We start from the raw sequence: 21,688 nt of genomic DNA, 5'->3' as shown, positions 1-21,688 counted from the left end.
TCTAGACTGAACACACCCAGCTCCCGCAGTCTCTCCTCATAAGGGAGGTGATTTTTTCTTCTCCAGCTAAAGACTTTAAAGCTCCTTTCTGACCCAAACCGTTCTATGATCCTATGATTCAGTGATCCTCTGCGCTTGGAGCCCGGGCTGGTCGCCCCCAGCCAAGCTGGCTGGGGGCAGTTTAGCCCCTACAGTCCCTGTAGTCCCGTGAAGGAACTCACTCACTTTATTTTTCCACAGCTTTAGGGGAAGCCCCGCCGCCCTCATCCCCTCACGCGGTGACCCCGCACGGACGGGGCGCTGCCATGGCGCCCTCGGGGCTGTGCCGTGAGGGGGCGCTGCGGGGCCGCGCCCGCCCCTTCCCTTTCCTTCCCCTCCCTTCCCGCCGCCGCCATGGCGGCCTTGCCCCGCCACCGCCGCTTCCTCGGCGGCTTCGTATGCGGGGCCGCGGCCGGGGCTGCTGCGTCCTGCTGGGCTACATGGCGGCTCCTCCGCAGCCAGAGCCAGCCGGAGCCGGGCCCCGGGCGGGCCCCAGAACAGGGTAAGACGCCGCGGTGGGGCGAGGCGGGAGCGGCCGGTTCAGCGCGGTCCCGCGTCCCGCAGCCCCACTCCCCACAGCCGCTTCTGTCCCTAAACTCTCCTACCCCTCAGAAACGCCTTTTCCCTCCTTCCCCCATTCTCAGAATGCCCAAATACTGCCGGGAGGTCGTGGGGTTCCCCTAGTACCTTCGGTGGGCTGAGTGGGGAGGAGATTATCTGGGGATGCTGGGCTGTACCTTGTAATTAACAGCGCTTCCCTTTGCACCTGCTCAGGGCAGAGTGTTGATGGCAGGAGAGGAATGCATATTTAATTTTAAACACACATTTCGCATCACACCATCACTAAATTTCAGCTGTTGCTGCCCTGAGCTGAGGCTCGTTTATCAAGTCTGGGGTCTGGTGGGGCTCAGGTGTGGGGAGGGATGTTTGGGGCACCTGAGGGAGTGAATGGTTTTCTCTACAGCTTCAAGGCTTTAAAAGTACCAGACTGTTGGAAAGCAGAGGAAGAATGGCTCTAAAAACATGAGTTGCTGTTGGACAGATGGCTGGAGAATGAACAAGACAGTAAGATGGATGTGAATATTCCTCCATGAGAAAAAATTGTTGCTTGAAAAAATAGTGAAAATTCAGTGAAGCTTTCATTCATTGAGCAGAGTATAAGTGTTCCCAGAGAGGGCAGGACTTGCTTGTGCCCAACTTGTAAATCTCAGTTTGTGAGGGATTTGATTTTCAGCTCCAAAGGGTGAAATGTATGTTTTGATCTCTTGTGTCTGTAACTCCTTGTTGCCTGATTTGTTCCTACACATCTGAGAGCTTTCCTTATGTAGAAAGAAAATATCTCATAGCTTTTCTTCTGCCTTCTGTAGGCATTAGAGTAGATAGATAACTTAGATGACCTAGAGCTGAGATCCTCGTGTTAAAACATGATGAGAACCACAACTATTTTGGCAGATGAGATAGCTCATGGATCTCTTAATATATTTCAGGTATTAATTATGGCTGTAACCTCAAGTAATTCCCTATGCAGTAAGTTTAAACCCACTGAGATGGTATTTTTTACTGTCCTGTTTATGATCACATTTCAACTTTAGATGGTTTTCTGTTTATTTTTTCCTTAGAACCAATAGAAGAGGCTGTGCTGGAAAGGTATGGATTTCCTGAGGCTGGAACAGAGACCAGATGTTACACAAATCATGCACTGTCTTATGACCAGGCAAAACGGGTGCCTAGATGGGTGATTGAACACATTTCAAAACAAAAGATGCTGGGTATGTAGCTGTTTATTTGTTGTAGTAATAAGCAGACAGGACTCAGTTTCTTCCTGCAGAAAAGCCAATCTTTAATGTTACAGCTCATTTTTATACAGTTTTCAAGACCTGGTGTATAACTCTAATTGGTTCATAACTTTTTTGCCACTCAGTTATTTGATAGTAAATGGCATTTTACATGTCCATCGAATTTCTCTCTTCCTGTATAGTTTACATATTTTGTTCACTGATTCCCATGGGACAGACTTTATGTTTTTGCAGGTGTGAAGAGTTCTGTTACCAGAATAGATTGTTGTGTTAACTGACTTTCATTCTTATGATGTTTTCACATGGGAAGTTACAAGCTAACTGCTAGCTTAGCTAGAGTAGCAGGGCCTAAACCATATTTTATAAGGGATTTCTTTTATAATATCTCTTCCTGTAGACAACGTTTATCTCCTTGTATTTGTGATGCTCACAGAAGGTGGACCCTGGAGCAGTCAGGGAGAAAAGTCCTATGGTGATCTCAGGGAGAGAAGCTCAACTTGAGTTTTTATAACAGGAATGGAGAGAAGATGAAACAATGAAAATTAACCTTTCCTTACTTGATTTGGATCTGCAAAGTTGCTCAAGTGCATAAAAATGGTTTCTACTTCTTTAGCAGTGGAGTTAGTTCTGCGGTCCAGTTTAAGTCAGTGGAGTCAATGCCAATGGTTGGCAGAGCTTTTAATGTACAGATCTTAGAGATTTGCTCAGAAGGGGAGGAAAATGTCCATTTGTGAGATAAAAACTGAGCAAAGGGCATCAATTGTTCAGAGCTAGATAGGGCATTAGCTCCTTGCTGCAGCCATTATTTACTCTGATACAGTTCTCATACTCTCTCCCTGTTCTTTATGCAAGACAGAGGCTCAGTGATTTTTTGCTGTCAGTGGTGAATGAAATATGAGTGTTGTACAGTCATTGTAAATTAAGTTTATAGCATTAGTTCAGTTTTTATAAGGCAGATTATTAGTAATGGAGGTAACCATGTAATTGTAAAATGCTTTATGAAAGCAATAGCCCTCTAAATGTATCTAAATCACTGTCTTCAAATTACCTTTGAAAATTAAAAGTAATATCTTGAAAACATTATGACCAACCCTTAAGTAGCATCATTGATCCCACTTCTTTCTGAGAAGAAAACAGTAATTCCAGGCTTACTGTCAAGTGGGTCTTAACAGCTGAATTGTTAAAATGTTTTCCAAATAATCAGATACAACTAACTTCAAGTTGAAATTAAACATCTTGAGCCATTCAGTTCTGATTTATGTCTGTTGCTACTTGAATTGAGATTTGAGGCAGACCTGTTTTGTTGGGGGAAGACTGAAAAGTCATGATGCAAAACTCCATCTATTTTATTGGTAAGAACTTAAATATTTAACACACATGACAGAGAGAAATTAGTGTTGCCTGTAATTGAGATGTACAGAATTCAGATTAAAGTACTAAATCCTTAAGCATGGGTCATCTGGCAAGATATGACAGAATTAGATCTTTTTGTCTTGTGATTTTGATGGTTTCATGATAATCTGACCATTTAATGTGTTTTTATTCAGGTGATGCAGATCGAAGGCACTGTAAATTCAGACCAGACCCTAACATCCCTCTGATGTTCAGTGCTGTCAATGAAGACTACCTTGGCAGTGGATGGTCACGAGGACACATGGCACCAGCAGGAGATAACAAATTTTCAACAGTAGGACTTTTTTCTCCCATCTTTTTAATTTGTGTTTATCAATTGGAAAGGGTCAAAAGACCCTTAGAAGTAATGTGCAATGTTCCTTTTGCAGTTTGTTTCTAGGTGGAGCATGATGTCATTATTGATGCACAGAGCTGGATTTGGAGTTACAAGGTCTATTCCTGACTGAGCAGTGTAGGATGCTCTCACAGTCTGCTTCAGGCATCTAAATCAGGTGCATGCTCTGATGACATACCTCTCTTCATTAAATCACATCTACATCAGCTTGTTTGGCAGAGATGATGTCTTGAACAGTGTGGTGTTAAGCAAGTTTTCTCAGCCTCTTGCATGTCACATTTTCTACCTGTAAAATGAAGAGGATAACCTTCACCAAGAGAACCCTGCAAGTCTTCAAAGCTCAGTTAAAGGGAGACAGGGACAATGATGTCATTGTGGCCAACAGCTGCTGAGATATTTAAGGCTAGATTGAGCAAAGCAAAGATGCTGTTAAGTACTGTTCTGTATTGGCAAGGGGATTGCCTGGATGATTTAAAAGGCTTTTTCCTTGCTTGCAGTGTGTATGAGGTAAATTAGACCCTTTTGCCATAGTTCTTTCAGTCTATAAAATGTCTTCACCTGCCATTTATTCAAGCTGTAAGAGAAGCATGCCTTAATGCCTTGGCTGACTCACAAAGCAGCTTTGAATTTATTGGATCCTCATGTGAAATGTGCCTAATGCAGCAATTTGTTAATTAAGAAGCAGTTTAAATTTGTATTTCTCCAGGCAGATAGTATTCAGTGGGGTGGAGTGACAGCACAGTGGCATGTGGTAAATGAAAGAATCAGTAGTTTTATTTCTATTGGAAATGTCTTTGTTGTTATTTATTTGTGATATCTGGGGTATTTTTGCTGGTGAGCTCCCTGTGCACAGAGATCCTGGACTTGGTTTGAAATGCAGTGAGATGATACAGTCTTTCAGATATAGGATTATAAAAATTGAATTTCACAGTCTAATTAGTGGAGGTAGTTTGCTCATTATCCTAAAGAGTTCTGTCATTCCCATCACTTTGCAGTAGTAGTATGTGAAAAACATTGAAAAATACAGGACCTGTGAAAATTCTGGATTAAGATCTTGGATTTTTTTCTTTCTGTATTTCCCTGTATATGTCTAGTGATTTATCACCAGGTCCTTCACCTCTGGAGGTATGTGAGCTTCTGTTCAGAGATGTTTATGACACTTCTACAAGATAAAATTAAGCAGATATATGGATGTTTGGCCATTATGGTCTCATAAATCATTTCATTGCCTGTACATTATATATGTGTAAAATATTGATGAGTATATCTAATAAACCTTTTTCTTGTAAAAGAAAGAAAAAGTTAGCCATTAAGCAGTCAAATAAATGAAAAGCATGCTTGAAAGTGTCCTTCACTTTCAAAATGAAAAATGACTAGTTGCTTTCAAAGACATTACCAAACTGACACTGGGTGATAGTAATTCCTGTGTCTCTAGAGCTGGACATTCTCATGCTATTTCTGCAAGGAAAAAAAAGTAGAAAACTTTGCAAGGTTTCACCTCAATTGTGCACCTCTTAATCCTAAATAATTTTGTAGGTGTTCTGACTTAGATTTTTCTGATTTTTCTGTGTTAATAGATGTTAAAACTAAACTAGAAATAGGATTCTGATCCACAAACTGCTAAAATGTGTCTTCAGCTCATGATTGTTTCAGTGAAATTACAGTATTTTCTTTCTCTTTGCAGAGAGCTATGGCTGAAACGTTTTATCTGTCTAACATTGTGCCTCAGAATTATGAAAATAATGCTGGCTTTTGGAACAGGTGAGGAATTACTTGTAAGTAAACTAAGTGAGAAATACCAGCCAGCAGCATAAATCAAAAATGCTTTATTTTTAAAGATTCTTCACATCCAGGTATTTTAGAGCAGTTTATCTGTAGAGGTCGTAGGAGCTTTCTCTGAAATGAAAGACAGCTCAGTCCTCTCAGTGAAAGAACAGTGTTACAACTACTTTAGTTCTTTATTCAGTCAAACTGTTGAGGACATTTATTTAAAATAGGCAAAATTATTTCTTCTGGCTGATAAAAAGTACCAGGCTTAACTGTCTTTAAGGAAGTTCCAGCAGAAGCAAGGAGAGGGTTTAGATCTTCCTCAAAGAAGTGCTTGCAGTGTGAGAGTATTCCCATGTCTGCATGTGGATGTTGGTTCCCTTTGAATTGCTGAACTGAGTGCTCCCCACTGAGCCATCACTCTTCAGGTCTGAGGTTGTTCCTTCAGGTCCTGGCTCCCAAGGAGCAGTCAGGCAGGAGCTCTGTCACTTGTGAGTCCTGACTGGATTGACTTTGAGGTGGAGTGGTTGATAAATTTAAACTTGCTTCATGTAAGATTTTTATTCTTCCATTCTTTTGAGCAGAGAAGATTGTAAAAGTATCCTTCATCCAGTGCTTCTTGCATAGGACTTAGAGAATGTGAAGGCTCAGGAATGGGGGACAGGGAAATGATAGATTTCTCAAGGTTCACTCATGGGAAGGTCAGCAAAATTACATACAGTGTTGTAATAAAAGTCCATCAAAACTGCATCATCATTCATCTGCACACTGCTTTTCTGTTTTACAAGAATGTGTATAAAATCAGATGAGCCTTTCAGTAAGGTTATACTGTTTTATAGACAAATAAAATGCCATAACATTTTAAGAGGGTTTTTTTTCTTTTTTAATAACTCAAGTATTTGAGCATAAATTTTCCTTATACCAAAGCTTGGGATTTGTATCAATTCAAGGTAGGGAATCCCTCTTTGTTTCCCTTAAGCAGGATCTCTGCCTAATTAAGAAATCATGGGGAGTGTTTGAAAATTTCCTCTGGCACCATCAACCCTGCAATTTAAGCAATTTTTGCCACATTTTCCCAACTCCAGCACCCTGTTCCCAGAGTTTAAATTTATGAAAAAGACAACAATGCCATTTTTTTTTGTAAGTAATTTCTTTAATAATAAATATTTTTAAGGATACTGTATTTCACATGTCTTGCATCCTTTCCTAGCTTCAATATTCTCTTCCTTTCTCTTGTTTTAGTTACTTGCTTCTTGACTTTTCTTCTGAGGTGCAAGCAGACAATGCAGCTTAGTCAGTAGAAGTGTCTGTTGTTTTCTAAAGTGGTGTTTGCCCTCCTGCCTTGTGTTTTTGCTGGTTTCCCATTTCCAGCTTTGGTAGTAGCCTGACTGTGGTGAGTCAGTTCCATTTGCCAGCCTAGTTAAAAACTGATTCTTGTTTTGTTTTGCTTGGTTATGTTTCTGCTATATTAGAAAACTGGATCAACTCATGAGATGAGTTCTAGAGCCAACATGGAAGATGGATTAGGAGTGGTCAGTTGGGACAGACAAGGGAACAGTAGGAAAGGGGAGAGCAGCACTATAATCATCCAGCATGCTGTTAATAGTAAACTGCTGGACTGCCTCTGTGGTATGCTCCAACTCCACCTTAGTATTCCTCATTCTTTTCCAAATGATGCTTAACTGTTTCTGTCTTGTTTTGAGTGTCATGGTTTTGATTTCATGGTCACTGTAATCTGACTTCTGTCCCTCCTGCCACCAAAAGCAGTTTGCTCCCTAGCTGCCTTTATTCCCATTCTTTCCAGGTGTTTGTACTTCCTTACCATGAGACAGCCTGAAGAGCTGGGCTGCTTGGAAGCAAGGCTGGTGACAGTAGGAAAAGAATTCACTTGGGGTCAATGCTTCAGTGTAGCACATGAAGAAAATGCTCTTTCTTGCTCATTCTCATTTGTGTGGCTTATTCTTCCTGATTTAACTCACTAACCCAGTGCAAAAAAAAAAAAAATACTGGTTTTGTTCAGAGTTGACAGATAAGGAATATTCAAGTGGCCCAAGGGAAAGGTGTGAGGAACAGGAATTAGAGAAGGGGGTGAAACCTCCCCATTTCAGAGGCAGCCAGATTACCTGGGATAATCTGTTTTATACTCTGTTCATTTGTGTGAAATGCAACTGACCTTTGTAGAGGACCAGTGCTTGCTTACTGTATGTGATTTCTTTAACAGTTGGGCTGTTAAATCAAAAATATGCTATATTCATAGAATTACAGAATTATTTGGATTGGAAGGAACCTTAAATATCACCTATTTCCAACCCCACTGCCATGGGCAGTGACACCTTCTTCTAGATGAGATTCTCAAAGCCCCATCCGACCTAGCCTTGTTAATCTTTTGTTTTCCGTAAAGTAGGTGTGATCCAGGAACCTTCTTATTTGAGAAATATTGTATGCTGTAAACTGAATCAGTTTAAAAAGCAAAAATATGGTTGTGTTTTTGGAGTTTCTGCTTTATTTTGGAACATTTTTATATCTATAAAGAAAACCAGTAGAGTTAGTGGAAATAACAAACAGAAACTTGAACTACAGAAAGAGCTGTGTTGCAGGACTTTGATTCCTTGGGGATAAACACACAAATCCAATAATATGATAAAACCTTTCAAAGTGAAAATGCTTCAGCTTGCTGCTTAGAACAATTCTATTTTTCCAATCCCAAGTGACCACCAACAGTATATTTCTAGTGTCAGGTGTGGGAGTAAGTAGAGAACTCAGCTATTCAGACATGTGCTAAGGCTGCAGAAACCATTTTCAGATGTGTGCAGTAACACGTGTCTATTTGTGAATAAATGAGCCTTATTTACAGAGGACTATTGGGAAGCAGGACTTGGGCCCACATTTTACCTACTTTGGCTTGTGAATCACTCAGATGAATCTGGACAAATGCTCCATGTCAGTAGTTCACCCTTCCCTTCATAGTGTGTCTCAAAGATTAAATCTTCCCAGCTGACTTTTCCCTATCTGACAAATGTGTTCCAGAATGGAAATGTACTGTCGGGAATTGACTGAGAGATTCGAAGATGTTTGGGTTGTTTCTGGACCTCTTACCTTGCCTCAAACAGATGGTGATGGAAAGAAGAGTGTTACTTATCAGGTATGTATACATGTTGGTGGGATAATAGTGCAGTAGTAATTATTTATTTAAAATAGATACCATGACTTGACAGAACTAAAGTTGGGCATCTTAGTACAGGCAAAATGTGTAAAATGTGCAATACTCGTTGGGACAAGATTAGCAGAAATGTTACATCTTGCCTGTACCTAAAAAAGCACAATTTTAAAATAATTTGTTTATTTACAGAGATCTATTTCATGTCCACAGTCAGCAGTAGAACTGTTTATCCAGTAAGAGTCAGTGGGGTTTGCTAAGGCACAGGCATCTATCTAATAAATTTCTTCATGTGCTTTAGAAACAGTGGAATGCAAAGGTAGGATGGGTCTCTCAAAACCCCACAGGATATTGGAGTGTCAGTGCTCTGTTAATTTCACAAGCAGCTGTTTGCTGCTACACCATAGGCATCACTTGCATGAGGCCTTGCAGTTTAGATTCTGAGCATTCCAGAGTCACTTGGAAGACTTCACTCCAGTGCAGTGTCAATGGTACTGATACTCCCCTTCTTTTAGTACCCTATTTTTATTACCTGCTTAAAACCCTTTGAAGATTTGTCATGCACAGTCTGTAGAAACCATCACTGACAGACAGATGAGACAGGCTGTGAAGTTGAGAGGTGAATTTATTGTTGCTCACCCAGACTTAGTAGGATTGTGTTTAGACATCTGTAAGGTTTGAGCATGGTAAGTTACTCAAGGGAATGTTACTTCTGCCCCCACTGCAATGAGGTGTTATTGCTATGTGCAGTTGCAGATGAAAGCTGGCATAACACAAATAATAAATGCTGCATTTTGCACCTCTTGAAAGAAACACTTTTCCTTGAAAATAAGTAGTTTTATCAACTGCAGCTTCAGCTTGTGAGCAATTCAGCTTCCAACCAGTTCTCTGAGGAGCAATGGATGAGCTTGCTGAAACAACCCCCTATTTCACAGGGATGTGAGAGGCACGAAAGGGAGAGATGTTCAGCTCCCAACACTGGCTTGTTTAGCAGTAAGAGTTAGGCACTATTTCTTCTTCATAAATACACAGCTGATTTCCTTTTGATTGAACTTTGAACTCTGTTGTGATAGAATATGGTTTTTCCCATTTTAGCTTTTCCCTTTTTATTTCTTGAGAAGCTGTCCCTTATGTCCCCAGCCAAACATGTCAAACCTTGACTGTCACAAAATCACAGTTTTGGATTTGGGTTTGTTATTTTTGGGGGCAGTTATGCATATGAAAGTGCAGTAGTAATAAGTTACCTTCTTCATGTTTAGTGGCAGTTCCAAACTTCAGCTCTCACCATGTCTTTGTGAGGGATGTACAGACTATGCTTCACATTTTTCAAGTGGATAAATAAGCCATGGTTAAGGGGCGTGACCAGTGCCAGATGATAAATTAGTGGCAAAGCCAGCTTTAGATTGGCAATCATCCTGTGCCACCCATGGGTGCTTACTTCACCATTGCCCTTTTTACTTTCCAGGCCTTCCTCTGCCTTTTGTCTGCCAGCCCTGATGACTGTCAGATCCTGCCACAAAATGCATGATAACCCAGTGCAATACAAAACCATCCATACTGGGTTTGCTGGGCTAGTTTTGTACTGCTGTAGAAAGATTGAGGCAGCACACAGAGTAGTCCAGTGCTTCCTGGTGACAGCATGAGATATGTCCAGAAGCACACAGCTGGGAGCAGGAAGGAGATGTTCCCTCTCACCAATCTTCAGCTGAGCATTTGGCTTCCTGTCACTCAGAAGGGTACAGAGTTCTCCAGGCTTACACACAGCTTGCTGGGATTTGCTTCCTTGTAGCTGTCAGGATATTGCATTTATTTTTCATCCTTAAAAAATATATTCATCTTACAAAATTCTTCTAGCAAAGAATTAAAAACCCTGAGCTGACTTGAGCATTTTGTAAGTGGAAATCATTTCCAGGAAGAAGTTGAATCATCTATCAACTGCATGTATCAATGGCTTCACTTTAATCTTGCTCATCTTTCTCTCATTCTTCTCTAGAGAAAGTGTTTACTTAGAAGAGGAAGATTGCATTTTCTGAAAAATGATTGTCATTCTCAGTCTTGGTTTTGAAATGTAAATTTTAATATTCCACAGGTAAAAATCAGAGCAGACACTGCATCTTACTGACTTTATTCAAAATAACTTGATATCTGGATACAGTGATGAAATAATAGTGCCACAAAATGCCCACACTGTAATGCTTGTGGTCTCATTCAGTTCTTGTCTTTTGTCTTCATCATCTTTGGGTTTGATGACAGCACAGATCTTTTATGAATGTTTTACCAGTTTTGGTCTTCCTATGAACTGAAGTTTAGTGTGGGATTGAAAATGGTGAAGTGATGGTGTTCCTGTTGGTGTGTCACCACTTTTTCACATCTTTTTCGTCCTTTTACTCAGCTTCCTACAGTGAGATTCATTATGTAAATTGATTTTCATTTAAGTACAGATAACGCTGTCTCCAGGTGGGAAAAGTAAAACAACATTTTTTGGGGTTTTTTGTTTGTTTCTTTAAAATGTTAAATTGTTTGATTTAAGTCCTCTAAATAAATACAGGCAGAGAATGTTGGGGTTCTTTTATTTTGAAATTTGTTCATGGCTTAAGTTTTCGTGCTTTGCATTGCAGTTACACTTTGAGGACAGAGAGACTTCAGAGTAGAGGGGCATGTTGGGTTTGTTTGTTTGTTTTTTCTTTTATCAACACATACACTTAGAGGAGGAAACACAACATGTCAAAGCACTGAAGAGTAGTTCTTTTCAAACAGACACCTTGGATATAATTGCAGTCATTGCCATTGATTTTGGTAGTCTGGGATTCTGCCCCTAAAGGAAGAACATTAATGGTTGTGAAGGGAAGGTATCTCTTAGTTGTCTTTCAGAGTGAACTCAGCAGAGTTCACACAAATGACTTCAGAAAGGGGTTGTAGTTCTCATTGTTTGGGCAGGAGAAGCTGATGTGAGATGTCCTTTCCTTTGTCCGTGCTGTTCAAGGAGAAGTGCTGCAGTACACACCAGAGTGCTGAAACTCCCCACCTATAATCTGCCAATGCTACTCTTAAGGCTCAGCTCCTCTCTAATGTTTTTGCTCTCTCAGACAGAGCTGTGAAAAGAAAAAAAAAAAAAAAAGAAAACACTGAAGTGCTACAGTGAATGTGTCTGCATTGATTTGTTTCAGATCCTCTCTTCAATCTTAGTTGCCTTGTTTTTGGCTAAAGAAGTGGTGAAATATGTATCTGTGGTTTTACATGCTGGTGTTTTTCTCATCAGGCATCCAAAAAGGTTATTTTTAGATCACTATAGAGGAGAAACAGAGCATTGGTCATGGCTTTGTTCCCAGTTCCTGCTTTGACTCTGGTACCATTTGCTCTTTTAATTCCTGAAAGGGAATTAACCTTGAGCTCCTTAGATGCCAACATTGTTCTGTCTATTGGCTTAACTTGTGATATCCTCAGATATGTTCTGTCATTTCATCTGTCTCCAGCGGAGATTTTTATTGCAAAGAGGAGATTGATGATTGTGCTTGGTATCTGAAAAACATATTTTGAGAATATATGTAGAGTAGAATGCCAACAGGAAAAATCTGTTCTGTGTCATTGGAGAGGCAGATGCAGGTTTTTCATCTTTGTCCATATCAAATCAAAGTGACATTGTCTTGTTTTATATATTACTGCTATCCAGTGACTGTCACTTTAGAGATTTTCCTCTGTCAGCAGATTTGGAGTTTTAAATACAAATTTTGCATTAATTAACTACATCATGCTCAGTGCTCCACCCTCCCCATTCCCAAGGCCATGCTAGCGAATGCTAGTTTAAGAAGAATTAACTGTGGCTGGCAACTGAAAATACAGTTTAGATAATGTTTTCTTTATTGCTTGAAAAAAACATTTTGATCTACTTTTTACTGGTACATGAGGTTTATACTGGAATCGTGTTTGTTGTTTAATTTTCTAAATTTGGTCACCAGGCTGGGCCAGAGAGGCAGAATAACCATTCCAGAAGGTACAGTTGTCATCTCTGTCTGTGACAAATAAGTGGAAACAAACTGGGAAACAAATTGCACTCTCAAATATGAGATGGTACTTTATGGTTTTCCCAGTTAACTTTCAGAACTAGTAGAGGTTGTCTTCTACTAAGAGACTATAGGGGAAGGAATGCTTGTTAAAGGAGGAAATAAACCTGGGAATTATTCCTTGTTTGTTGGCTGCTCCAAGTGGTCCCAAGGCTACAGAGATTCTGAGTGGATGTGGGTCCATTATAGACGTCCCATAAACTTTACGCAAAGGGTTCAGTCTTAGATCAGCTGGTGTAAACCACCAGAGCACTGTCAGCCCTAAATTTAGATCTGAGGTACAAACTAATGGAATGGACACTGGGTTAAGGTGGGAGGAGAAGAGACACTGAAGGGGCAGGAGAGATTAACTGGGATTGCTTTTATTTAGCACTGTACCCATCCTGAAGGTTATGCTGTTACAGGAAAAGGGGTGTTAAGGACTGTGGTGGATTCTTTTTAAGTTAATCTAAGTGAATTCTGTGGCAGCAGTAGTCTGTCATGTAAATACAGTTTATTATATACATTATATATATATATACACACAGACCCTCTTTATTAAAGAAAAATAAAAAGGGGTTGGGGTGTCTGTCTTTTAATGTCACAACTCTCTATTCAGGAACAGGGGTTTTTGCCATCTCTTTTCTTGTTTTCCTTCCCTTTTTAGGATTGCCAAATGATTTGGCAATAACAATCAGACCAGCCATAACAAATTAAATTTTCCTGAAGCACTTACATTTGCATTTTGGAGTGCTTGGCTGTGCAGATTGTTACTATGATTTTTATCTGTAGTGTTTTCTGGTCTGTGTGATGCTAGGTCTGCCTTCACACCCCTCAGTTCTTCACAGTGCCATCTGACAGAGCTCTCTCAAATATTGGGGGAAAACACTCTTGGCAGAATCAGTGCTGCCTAACAAACCCAGAAGGAACTTGAGTGAAGGCACTTAATGCTGTCACAATGATTGAGTAAATAAAGTTACACTGATAGTAAATGGAATGTTTTGAACTGCCAGAAAGTCTGTTTCTGTACAGAATTCAGGATCAAATTATAACAAAGCTCTGGGTTGTCAAACATGAGGTCACATCAGCAGGAATGATGTTATATCTACAGTGAAAGATCTGATGGACCTGGTCAGTATCATGCTTAGGGGCAGGAATGATTCCTTGAATTCTGTCCACCAAGAAATGTGATGGAATTAATGTGATGTTAATTTTGCTACTGCCAGGTGGAGGGGGAAGGACTCTGTCACAGGAGTTGGGTGTGCTTCTTTTCAGACAGTTCTGTTGGCAGTTCTGGCTCACTTCTAAACTCAGGTTAGAATTTCACAGAGTGAAGAAACAGCTACTGGAGTGTCAAGGGAATTTCTGGAGCTGACATTTTAAAGTATCTGATGGTGGTACCATCTGATGCAAGGACTCTGCAGTGTGTGCTGGTGGTTAAGACATGATTGAGAGTGATTTCTTTTTGCCAGGTTCTGAGGAAGTCACAGATAATTGACAGTCCAGAGCTGGCTCTCTCTCGCTGATGAAGGGCTCCTTAGTCCCTTCTGCTGATTCTCTGCACAGTGGATTTTCAGTTTTTAGTCACTAGGTGGCAAAATACCACTTTTGGATTCATAAGCCCTTTCTTTTTAAATGATCTGTACCCTTTCAGAGGAAGATAATTTTTTTTGCAGTCTGGAAAGTTGTAACAAGTCCAGTGTAAAATTAAAATTTGATAACATTGGTTTGTATGTAGAATTTCCAGTAATAGTAACACTTTGTTTTCTTCTCATATAATCTCAACTATTCTGCCATTATACTTCTTATATCCCTTTTCACTTGTTCATGGAGTTTTCTATCTCATAAACTCCAATCTGACATTTTTAGGGACTGCCTTGTAATTTATCTGATTACCACCATGAAGGTGGCTTTAGTTAATGCCAGGTGTTTAAACTTACTGCAGATGCCATTAGCAAATGTCTTCATTAATTATTTTGATATTTAAGGACTCCACAGGTATTATCAAGTTTACTTCCTCTGTTTTTAAAATCTGCAGTCAAGAGCGGGATTTGGCCAAAACTGGGAGGAGAGCCAAACTTAAGACAAATCCTCATCCAGTGATTTGGCTGTGAGACTGAATTTATCAAAGCTCTGAATTCTCTCAAGTTTAAGAAATGTTCTGCCCTTATCTGTCCCTGTGAGCTCTTTAGGTTTCTCTTACAACTGCTTACCAAACACATTTGTTGTTTTAGTGATATGTAAACATCTCTGAATGTCAAGAATTGCACACATTTTAATGGCATACCCTCATGACAGCTGTCCACATTTAATTGGGCTTTGAGAACAATAACAAATTCACACACACTTGTGGAATGTCAGTAACAATGTCAGTAATGATAGAAAAATAATAAACACTGCTCTGAAAATGACATTATGATAATGTTACATTATTAAGAGATATGAGTTCAGTTAAAGAAACAAAACAAAAATGAAAGTAGCTGCAAAAATTTAGGGCACTGCACATTTTTACATTGAACTGATACAGACAGCAAAGCATATGAAATTTTACGTTGATTTCCCAAATGGTGATGGGAAAGAAATATATTTAATGCTATAAAAAGAAGGCTTTTAGCTTGAGTGCCTTTTTTTTTTCATGTTGCATGAGCCTGTTGAAAATTTGGAAGATTAAGCAAAATTTTATAGCAATAGCAAAATGGGGATTTTCAATGGATTGCACAAAAATTTGCCTTGTTGGCTGTTACCAACATGGTGTGAAAGCAAGTGGGACAGCAGTGATTTCAACAGGCAATTGATGCATTTTCTTGCTTGTATTGGAGCACAAAATTCCTTTTACAATCACAGATACTCTTAAAAAACTGCTGTTCTTCTCCATCTGGGACAGAGAACTTTTTTAGGCCTTTATTTCTGAAAGATCATCTGCTGCCTGTGGATGGACAGGCACAAATCAAAGTCAACATCTGTGCATGGATAATCTTGAACCATTTTCCATCCTGTTACAATAGAGCATCTGCTCTCTGCCTCTGCCAGGCAGAGCACTGAGATAAATGGGATGGTGCAGATCTGGGTAGGGATTGAGGCTGCTGAAGTTTAGGAGGAAAATCCTCTAGGTGGCAATAGGAAATGGTATTGTGGAGTTTGTTTTTCCTACCTCTTTCTTCTATTCCAAATTTCACTTTTGTAGTGTCACACTTCTTTCTCTGGGAGTTGATCTGGTGAGGGGGCAACTCTGTGGAAACGTTGCTCTGCAGCTTCTCTATTTACTCCCATAAAACAGCAAAGTGTGGGATATTACAGGGAGTCATGATGGAGATACTGTGCCATGCTCCAGATATGCATTTATTTCCTTTATACCAGAAATCATTGGGTCACACTGCAGAAATTACTGGTGATGGTGCACATAAGTGTTAAACTGCAGAAAAAGACATTTATTCTTAGTCATGCATATTTTCTCTGTCAGAGAAAGCAGGCACTGCCCTTTGATGGTGTTCTCCAGCAGAATTAGCTGGGGGTAGAACTTTTATGCCCTGTTTTGAGTAAGGAAGGGACCCCTGTGCACTCTGGCAATCAGGGCAGCTGAAGATGGTTTTATCTGCTTTAACACTACAAACACTCAGTGAAGTTACTGCACAAGTAGTTTGCTGCTGTTCAGAGAAGTTGGTATGAATCCTGTGAACTGCTTGAATTTTATTAAAATCCTCAAAAGAGTTTACATGGAACTGAAATGGTACATAAATTACATACCTGATCATTACATGTATGGAGTTGAATTTAGATCTACATTTCTCAAAAGGCCAGCCCTTCCTTCATTTTGAGCTAGTCCTCTCTGTTTCTTCTCCTCTCTCTTCCTAGGTGCCCGTACTATGCATAAATGTGCATTATTTTGCATAGAATATATATATTTGCATAATATTACATAAGCACCGGGTCTGTTTTCCCTTAACACCCACTTGAGGCATTCAGCATTCCATCTCATACCTAACTGTTTTGTGTGCAGCTCTATTCATTCCCCAGCCTCTTTATCCACCCACTCAGCCCTCAGCCTCAATCCCCAGTTCCCTGAGCTCGCTCCACATGCGTTCACCTGTTTGTTTTACATATTCCATGTACCCCCACTAATTGGAGATCCTTGTGCAGCTCCATCTGTGTGCTCTCCCTTCCTCTGGTCTTTTATGCAGCAGAGCGAGGATGCTGGGATGTGGATGTGTGTAGGAGGTGTGGAGAAGGAGGGAGCTGAGCTAAGGAGGACCTGCTACTTATCCATGGATTTGTAGTGGGAAAAGTATGCAGAGAGGCCTGGAAAAGGCAGGAATGCTGCAGGTCAGGAGATCTTTGGCCCAGAGAGATGCTGAGGACTGGGGTTTAGCCTCACTGCTGCCCTGTCTCAGGAGGCTACTGCCCCTTCCTTCTCTTCCTCACCTTCCTCCCTGCCCTAGGAATGTTCAGGAGGTGGGATTGCAGTGCAGGCTCTGCAAGCTCCCTGCTCCAGAGGAGAGAAGGAGCCTCAGCCTACAACCCTTGGCTGTATCATCATTGGGTGCCCTTGGGTGAATATGGAAATATGAACTCCTTACTCTCCCCTTCAGGGATTTTCTTGGCTCACTCCCTCTCACCCCCAGTATTTTGCACGTGCTCCCCAGCTCAAGTGACACTAATCTCAAATAGATTAAAGCTCCCAGCACCATTTACTTTGTAATTCAGTGTTAACTCACCAGATACAACAGTGTGTTGCTGCACTGGTTTTAGTACATTTGAGCAATACCGGTGCATCAAGTCAGTTTTGATTATTTATGGTGTTGGTCCTGGGAAGGTGTAGCTCTGGTTTCACATGCACAGAATGCTAAATGCAAAGTGCTTTGACACTCAGGAGCTCTCATTTCCCTATCAACACATCTGTCATCATTGAAAAGGAGAGATTTGGCATAAGGCATTTTTTCCTTAACCAGTTTCAGTGACTGTTTGATGTCTAGGCAGAGTGTTACCTGGGAGAAGGTTGATGGCATAACCATGACAATTTTTGTAAGAAAACCAAAACCAAATAATCCAGCCCCCCCTCAAAAAATCAAAGCCCAATCCAACCAAACAAACCCCACAGCAAGAACAAGCCCACACAAAACCTCACCCCCTGAAAAAAACAGTCAAAAAAGTTTAAACTACAGCAAAACTATTAAATAGCCTAATTTAATGCAAGGGAGGGATGTATTTTAGAACACAGTAAAGAAATATAAGAGCATGTGTTTTACAGAAACAGGAGTAATGTTTCTACTACTTTATTGCACAAAACATGAAAAAAATTTATCAGAGTTTTCCCTTTCTCCTGAAAGTACTTTCTCTGGTTTTGGTCTAACCATTAAGACATCAGGACTAGTCATTAAAAAAAACTGGCAACAGAGGTAGAGGACACAAATCACTGAAAGAATTTGTAACTCAAATTTAATTAATATTGGAATAGACCAACATGAATCCTGGTTCAATAGCCACAGGCAAAATTTAATTTTAAAAATGTATTTCCATTTGCAGAAGGGCTGAATAATCAGAAAAAAGTGTGCATAGGAAGTGTTTATTATGTGATTGAGTTATACTCAATATATCAGTGGACAAGGCATGTCTGAACTGTTGACACTTCCAATTAATGTGATAAATACCTGCTTTCCCTGAAATGGTATTTTAACTGTATCTAACAAAAGCTGTCAAAAATCAAAACAATCAGTGTTTGCTTTCACAGGTACTGCAAATTCTAGAAACAGCACCAAACTACTGGATTTTATATGCAGAATAAAATGCCTTTGTAGTTTTTGTAAGGGATCTGCATCTTTTTCTTCCATTGCAGTTAGAATAAAAGCATGGATTTGAGAAGGGTAGTTACAGAAGAGTTATGCAAAACTAAGATTTTCCATGTGTGAGCCTGTTACACTCTCTTAAGATGACAGATTCAGTTCACCAATAGCAAAGAAACAAAAAAGCTTAATTCAGTGCATGCATGAGCATAACTTTTTGAGTCCTGGAGAGATTACATTTGCCATCAGTAGGTGTATTCCCTTGGAGTTATCCCTGGCACAGGGTGGAGTGAGACTGTGAGACTTTATACACTTTAAAGTGTGAGACTTTAACAGTCCTGATCCTTCACTCTTGGGACTCCCCTTGAATCCCTGGATCCTGGTCTGAGTGACACAGGAGGAAACTCAACATGTACGAGCACTGAAGTTGGATTGTAGGGAATTTATGGAAGAAGTAGGTGCATTTTCTTTGGATAGGTTTCTCTTCCAAGAGGATACTGAGTCACTGAATGTACTTTATATCTGGATCCACTCAAAAAAAATTCTTACTTAGGTAAAGTAGCTTTTAAATGCTACCTGGGTGGGGATAATAGAGAAAAAAATTACAGATGGTAACTTAGAGTTCATTTGAAATGTATATTAAAACCTCCATGGTTTGGAACTGTCAGGTCAGGAACTTTTATTGTATGTTATAATATAAGTTATTGTAGTTACACAAAGGAGAGCAGCTCCAGAGAGAGGGAACATGAAGATGTGGTGCTTAGGGACATGGGTTAGTGGTGGTCTTGGCAGTGCTGGATTCATGATTGCATTTGAATATTTTAAAGATCTTTTCCAAGCAAAACAATGCAATGTTTTTTTTATGTCTAACAGTCCTTTCCTTTTGGCAGGTGATTGGAAAGGATGACGTGGCTGTACCATCCCACCTGTACAAGGTGATCCTGGCCAGGAGGAGCAGAACATCCTCAGAGCCCCTGGTGCTGGGGGCTTTCGTGGTGCCAAATGATCCCATAAGCTTCAGCCACCAGCTCACTGACTTCCAAGTCAGCATTGAAGACCTGGAAAAAATGTCAGGTTTAGTTTTCTTTCCCCAGGTGGACAAGACCAAAGATGTTAAAAATATCTGTGAGGTGGATACCTGCAAACTGATGGGCTTCAAGGAGTTCACTCTGTACATCACTGCCCGCAAAGTGCAGAGCGCCCGGACGCTGCACCGGCTGGAGAAAGCCATGGCAGAGCTACAGGAGGCAGGAATTGAGCCTGATGAGTATCTCCTGAAGCTTTACAAGAAGAAGGAGGAAGAACTGCTGCAGGAAAAAACCATAGCAGCTAGAGAGGGGAGAGCTGGCTGAGTATTCAGGAAGTTGTTTGGGTTTTTGGAAAGGGGAACTGAAGGCAAATGCGAAGACGAGGGCTCCTTGAATCATCCTTTTTTGAGTTGTGAGAACAATAAAGAAATACCTGGAAGCTAATGGGCTTGGAATAATGCTCATTCTTGTGTAACATGATGCAGACACATGGTTTGCTGCACTGCTTAGACATGGGAAGTGTAAATGACCCTTTTCTGGCCTGAGTAGATCACTGCACCTCCAGGAAAGGCTTTGTGCTATTTTCCACCTGGCACGTCAGACTTAGGATTTGTGTGGAATCCCTTCTAGGAATATCACAAAAATAGACAGTAGACACCTTGGGAGTACAGCTGGAACGTGTTTAAATGGAATTCCACCCACAAATCTCTCTCACTGCAGTGCTGTAGAAGCAATTGTACTTTCTGGAATATTTTGAAAATTAATTAAAAATATTTCATTTAACACTCTTTTATTAGAGACATGTAAGACATAATTTGGTCTTCCCTTAGTTGTATTAACCAAATCCTCTCCTGATCTTTTGTGCTTTGGATACTTCAACGTCAGGAGCTCACAGTTGTTATCATTTGCAGCAAACTTACTTCGTCATGTATAAGTCTGCAATTTTTTGATAAGAAAACCCCAATAGAACTAAAGTTTAATCAAGTGCCTACCAGTGTAGTGTGGGTTTTCACAAATTAATGTAAGCTTAATATTTAATTTTCACCACTAAGTTTGGATAAACATGTTTTCTTGCATATTGTTTGATCTCAGAGGTGAGCATTACTTTCTTTTTGGTTGTTGTAGTCCCTGGCTTTTTTATCAACATCTGCCTTTGGACTATAAACTGCAACAAAACTTGTGTATTGACTGAAAATGCATTTTCAGTTCTTTTTCAGTGGCAACTGATGTTTATTGGATTTGCATCTGCTTGGAAAATTAAGTGATTTTTTTTTCATTACTTTCTTAATTATTTGTGCAACTTACTGTGACTGACATCTTACAACTGGAAAGAAAGAGTAAAATCTGGAAATATTTAGAATTTTTTTTGATGGTGAGAATTGATAGACATTTGGAGTGTGTGCCATAAAAACACCTTCAGTAGTTTTCACATGAAAGAAGGGTCATGTAGTGCCTGGCTGAATGGGGCTGTTTTCATAAAAGATGAGTCAGGAGCATTATTTGGATGCTGTGAATCATCAGCTGGAGATTCTAAGAGCTCTGTAGTTTCCTTCTTTGCTCAGTCGCAGTATCCCAAAGCAGATCACTTCATAAAGCAAGCCATGGTTCCCATGACACTTTTGTGTTTGCCAGGAACGTGTACTTGAAATCCAGACATTTAAATCCAGAGAAATGTCACTAGCTAAGGACATCATAAAAGCTTGCTGCTCACATGAATTTGAGAGAAGTTTTGTGAAATCCTGACAAAATGTTTGCTGATTTTGATTTTAGCCCAGAAGTGTGGTTGTAAATCCCATCAGATGTAACAAAAGTAGTAAATTGCAAAACAAGAAGCCACATTTCCCTTTGCACAATGTGGGAGGTGTTGGAAGAGGGGGTTGCCTAGAATAACAAAATGCCAAATTCTTCACGTTCCTCTTGGTTGTCCAGTGAGTGCTTCACTGGAGTCCAGACAGCCTTTGGGCACTGCCATGGTGTCACCCTTTAAAACAGATACCTGTTCACTGCCCTTTGCATTCTCTTTTTGCCCATTATTTCAGTTATTTATGTTTTTTAATTCAGCTTTTCACCCTCCTCTTCACCCTTCAGCTGAGAGGTTACAGATCTCCCCTTGGGTGCTCACATGCCCATGGATGGCTGGAGCAGAACTCAGTGCTACAGATCTGGGTCCAGCCATAGCAAAACCTGCCTTGGAACAGTGCCAGGTGTGCACGAGGAGCTCCAGGTGTGTGTGAGGAGCTCCAGATGTGTGTGACAAGCCCCAGGGGGGCATGAGGAGCTCCAGATATGTGTGAGGAGCTCTGGGTGTGTGTGAGGAGCTCCAGGTGTGTGTGACGA

At 40.4% G+C, this 21,688-nt stretch overlaps 1 protein-coding gene across 1 annotated transcript; it reads left to right on the top strand.

Moving 5' to 3' along the window:
- Positions 1 to 375: 375 nt before the first annotated feature.
- Positions 376 to 19,795, top strand: EXOG (exo/endonuclease G). The gene is made up of 6 exons (XM_009085788.4): positions 376 to 541; positions 1,659 to 1,808; positions 3,383 to 3,522; positions 5,267 to 5,343; positions 8,377 to 8,491; positions 19,214 to 19,795. The coding sequence occupies exons 1-6, from the start codon at positions 394 to 396 to the stop codon at positions 19,673 to 19,675; spliced, it is 1,092 nt and encodes a 363-aa protein (XP_009084036.3). The 5' UTR covers positions 376 to 393; the 3' UTR covers positions 19,676 to 19,795.
- The last annotated feature ends 1,893 nt before the right edge of the window (positions 19,796 to 21,688 follow it).

The sequence above is a fragment of the Serinus canaria genome, chromosome 2 (genome assembly GCF_022539315.1).
Source record: "Serinus canaria isolate serCan28SL12 chromosome 2, serCan2020, whole genome shotgun sequence".
Classification (NCBI taxonomy): domain Eukaryota; kingdom Metazoa; phylum Chordata; class Aves; order Passeriformes; family Fringillidae; genus Serinus; species Serinus canaria.
The sequence above is the reverse complement of the archived record's forward strand: the minus strand, read 5'-3'. Positions and strand labels throughout refer to the sequence as shown.

Bases quoted from the DNA above. Each gene is read 5' to 3' on its own strand.
- EXOG (XM_009085788.4), top strand. From the start codon at position 394: ATGGCGGCCTTGCCCCGCCACCGCCGCTTCCTCGGCGGCTTCGTATGC. The intron at 3,523-5,266 runs GTAGGACTTTTT...TTCTCTTTGCAG, and splicing joins GAGATAACAAATTTTCAACA to AGAGCTATGGCTGAAACGTT. The intron at 5,344-8,376 runs GTGAGGAATTAC...AATGTGTTCCAG, and splicing joins AATGCTGGCTTTTGGAACAG to AATGGAAATGTACTGTCGGG.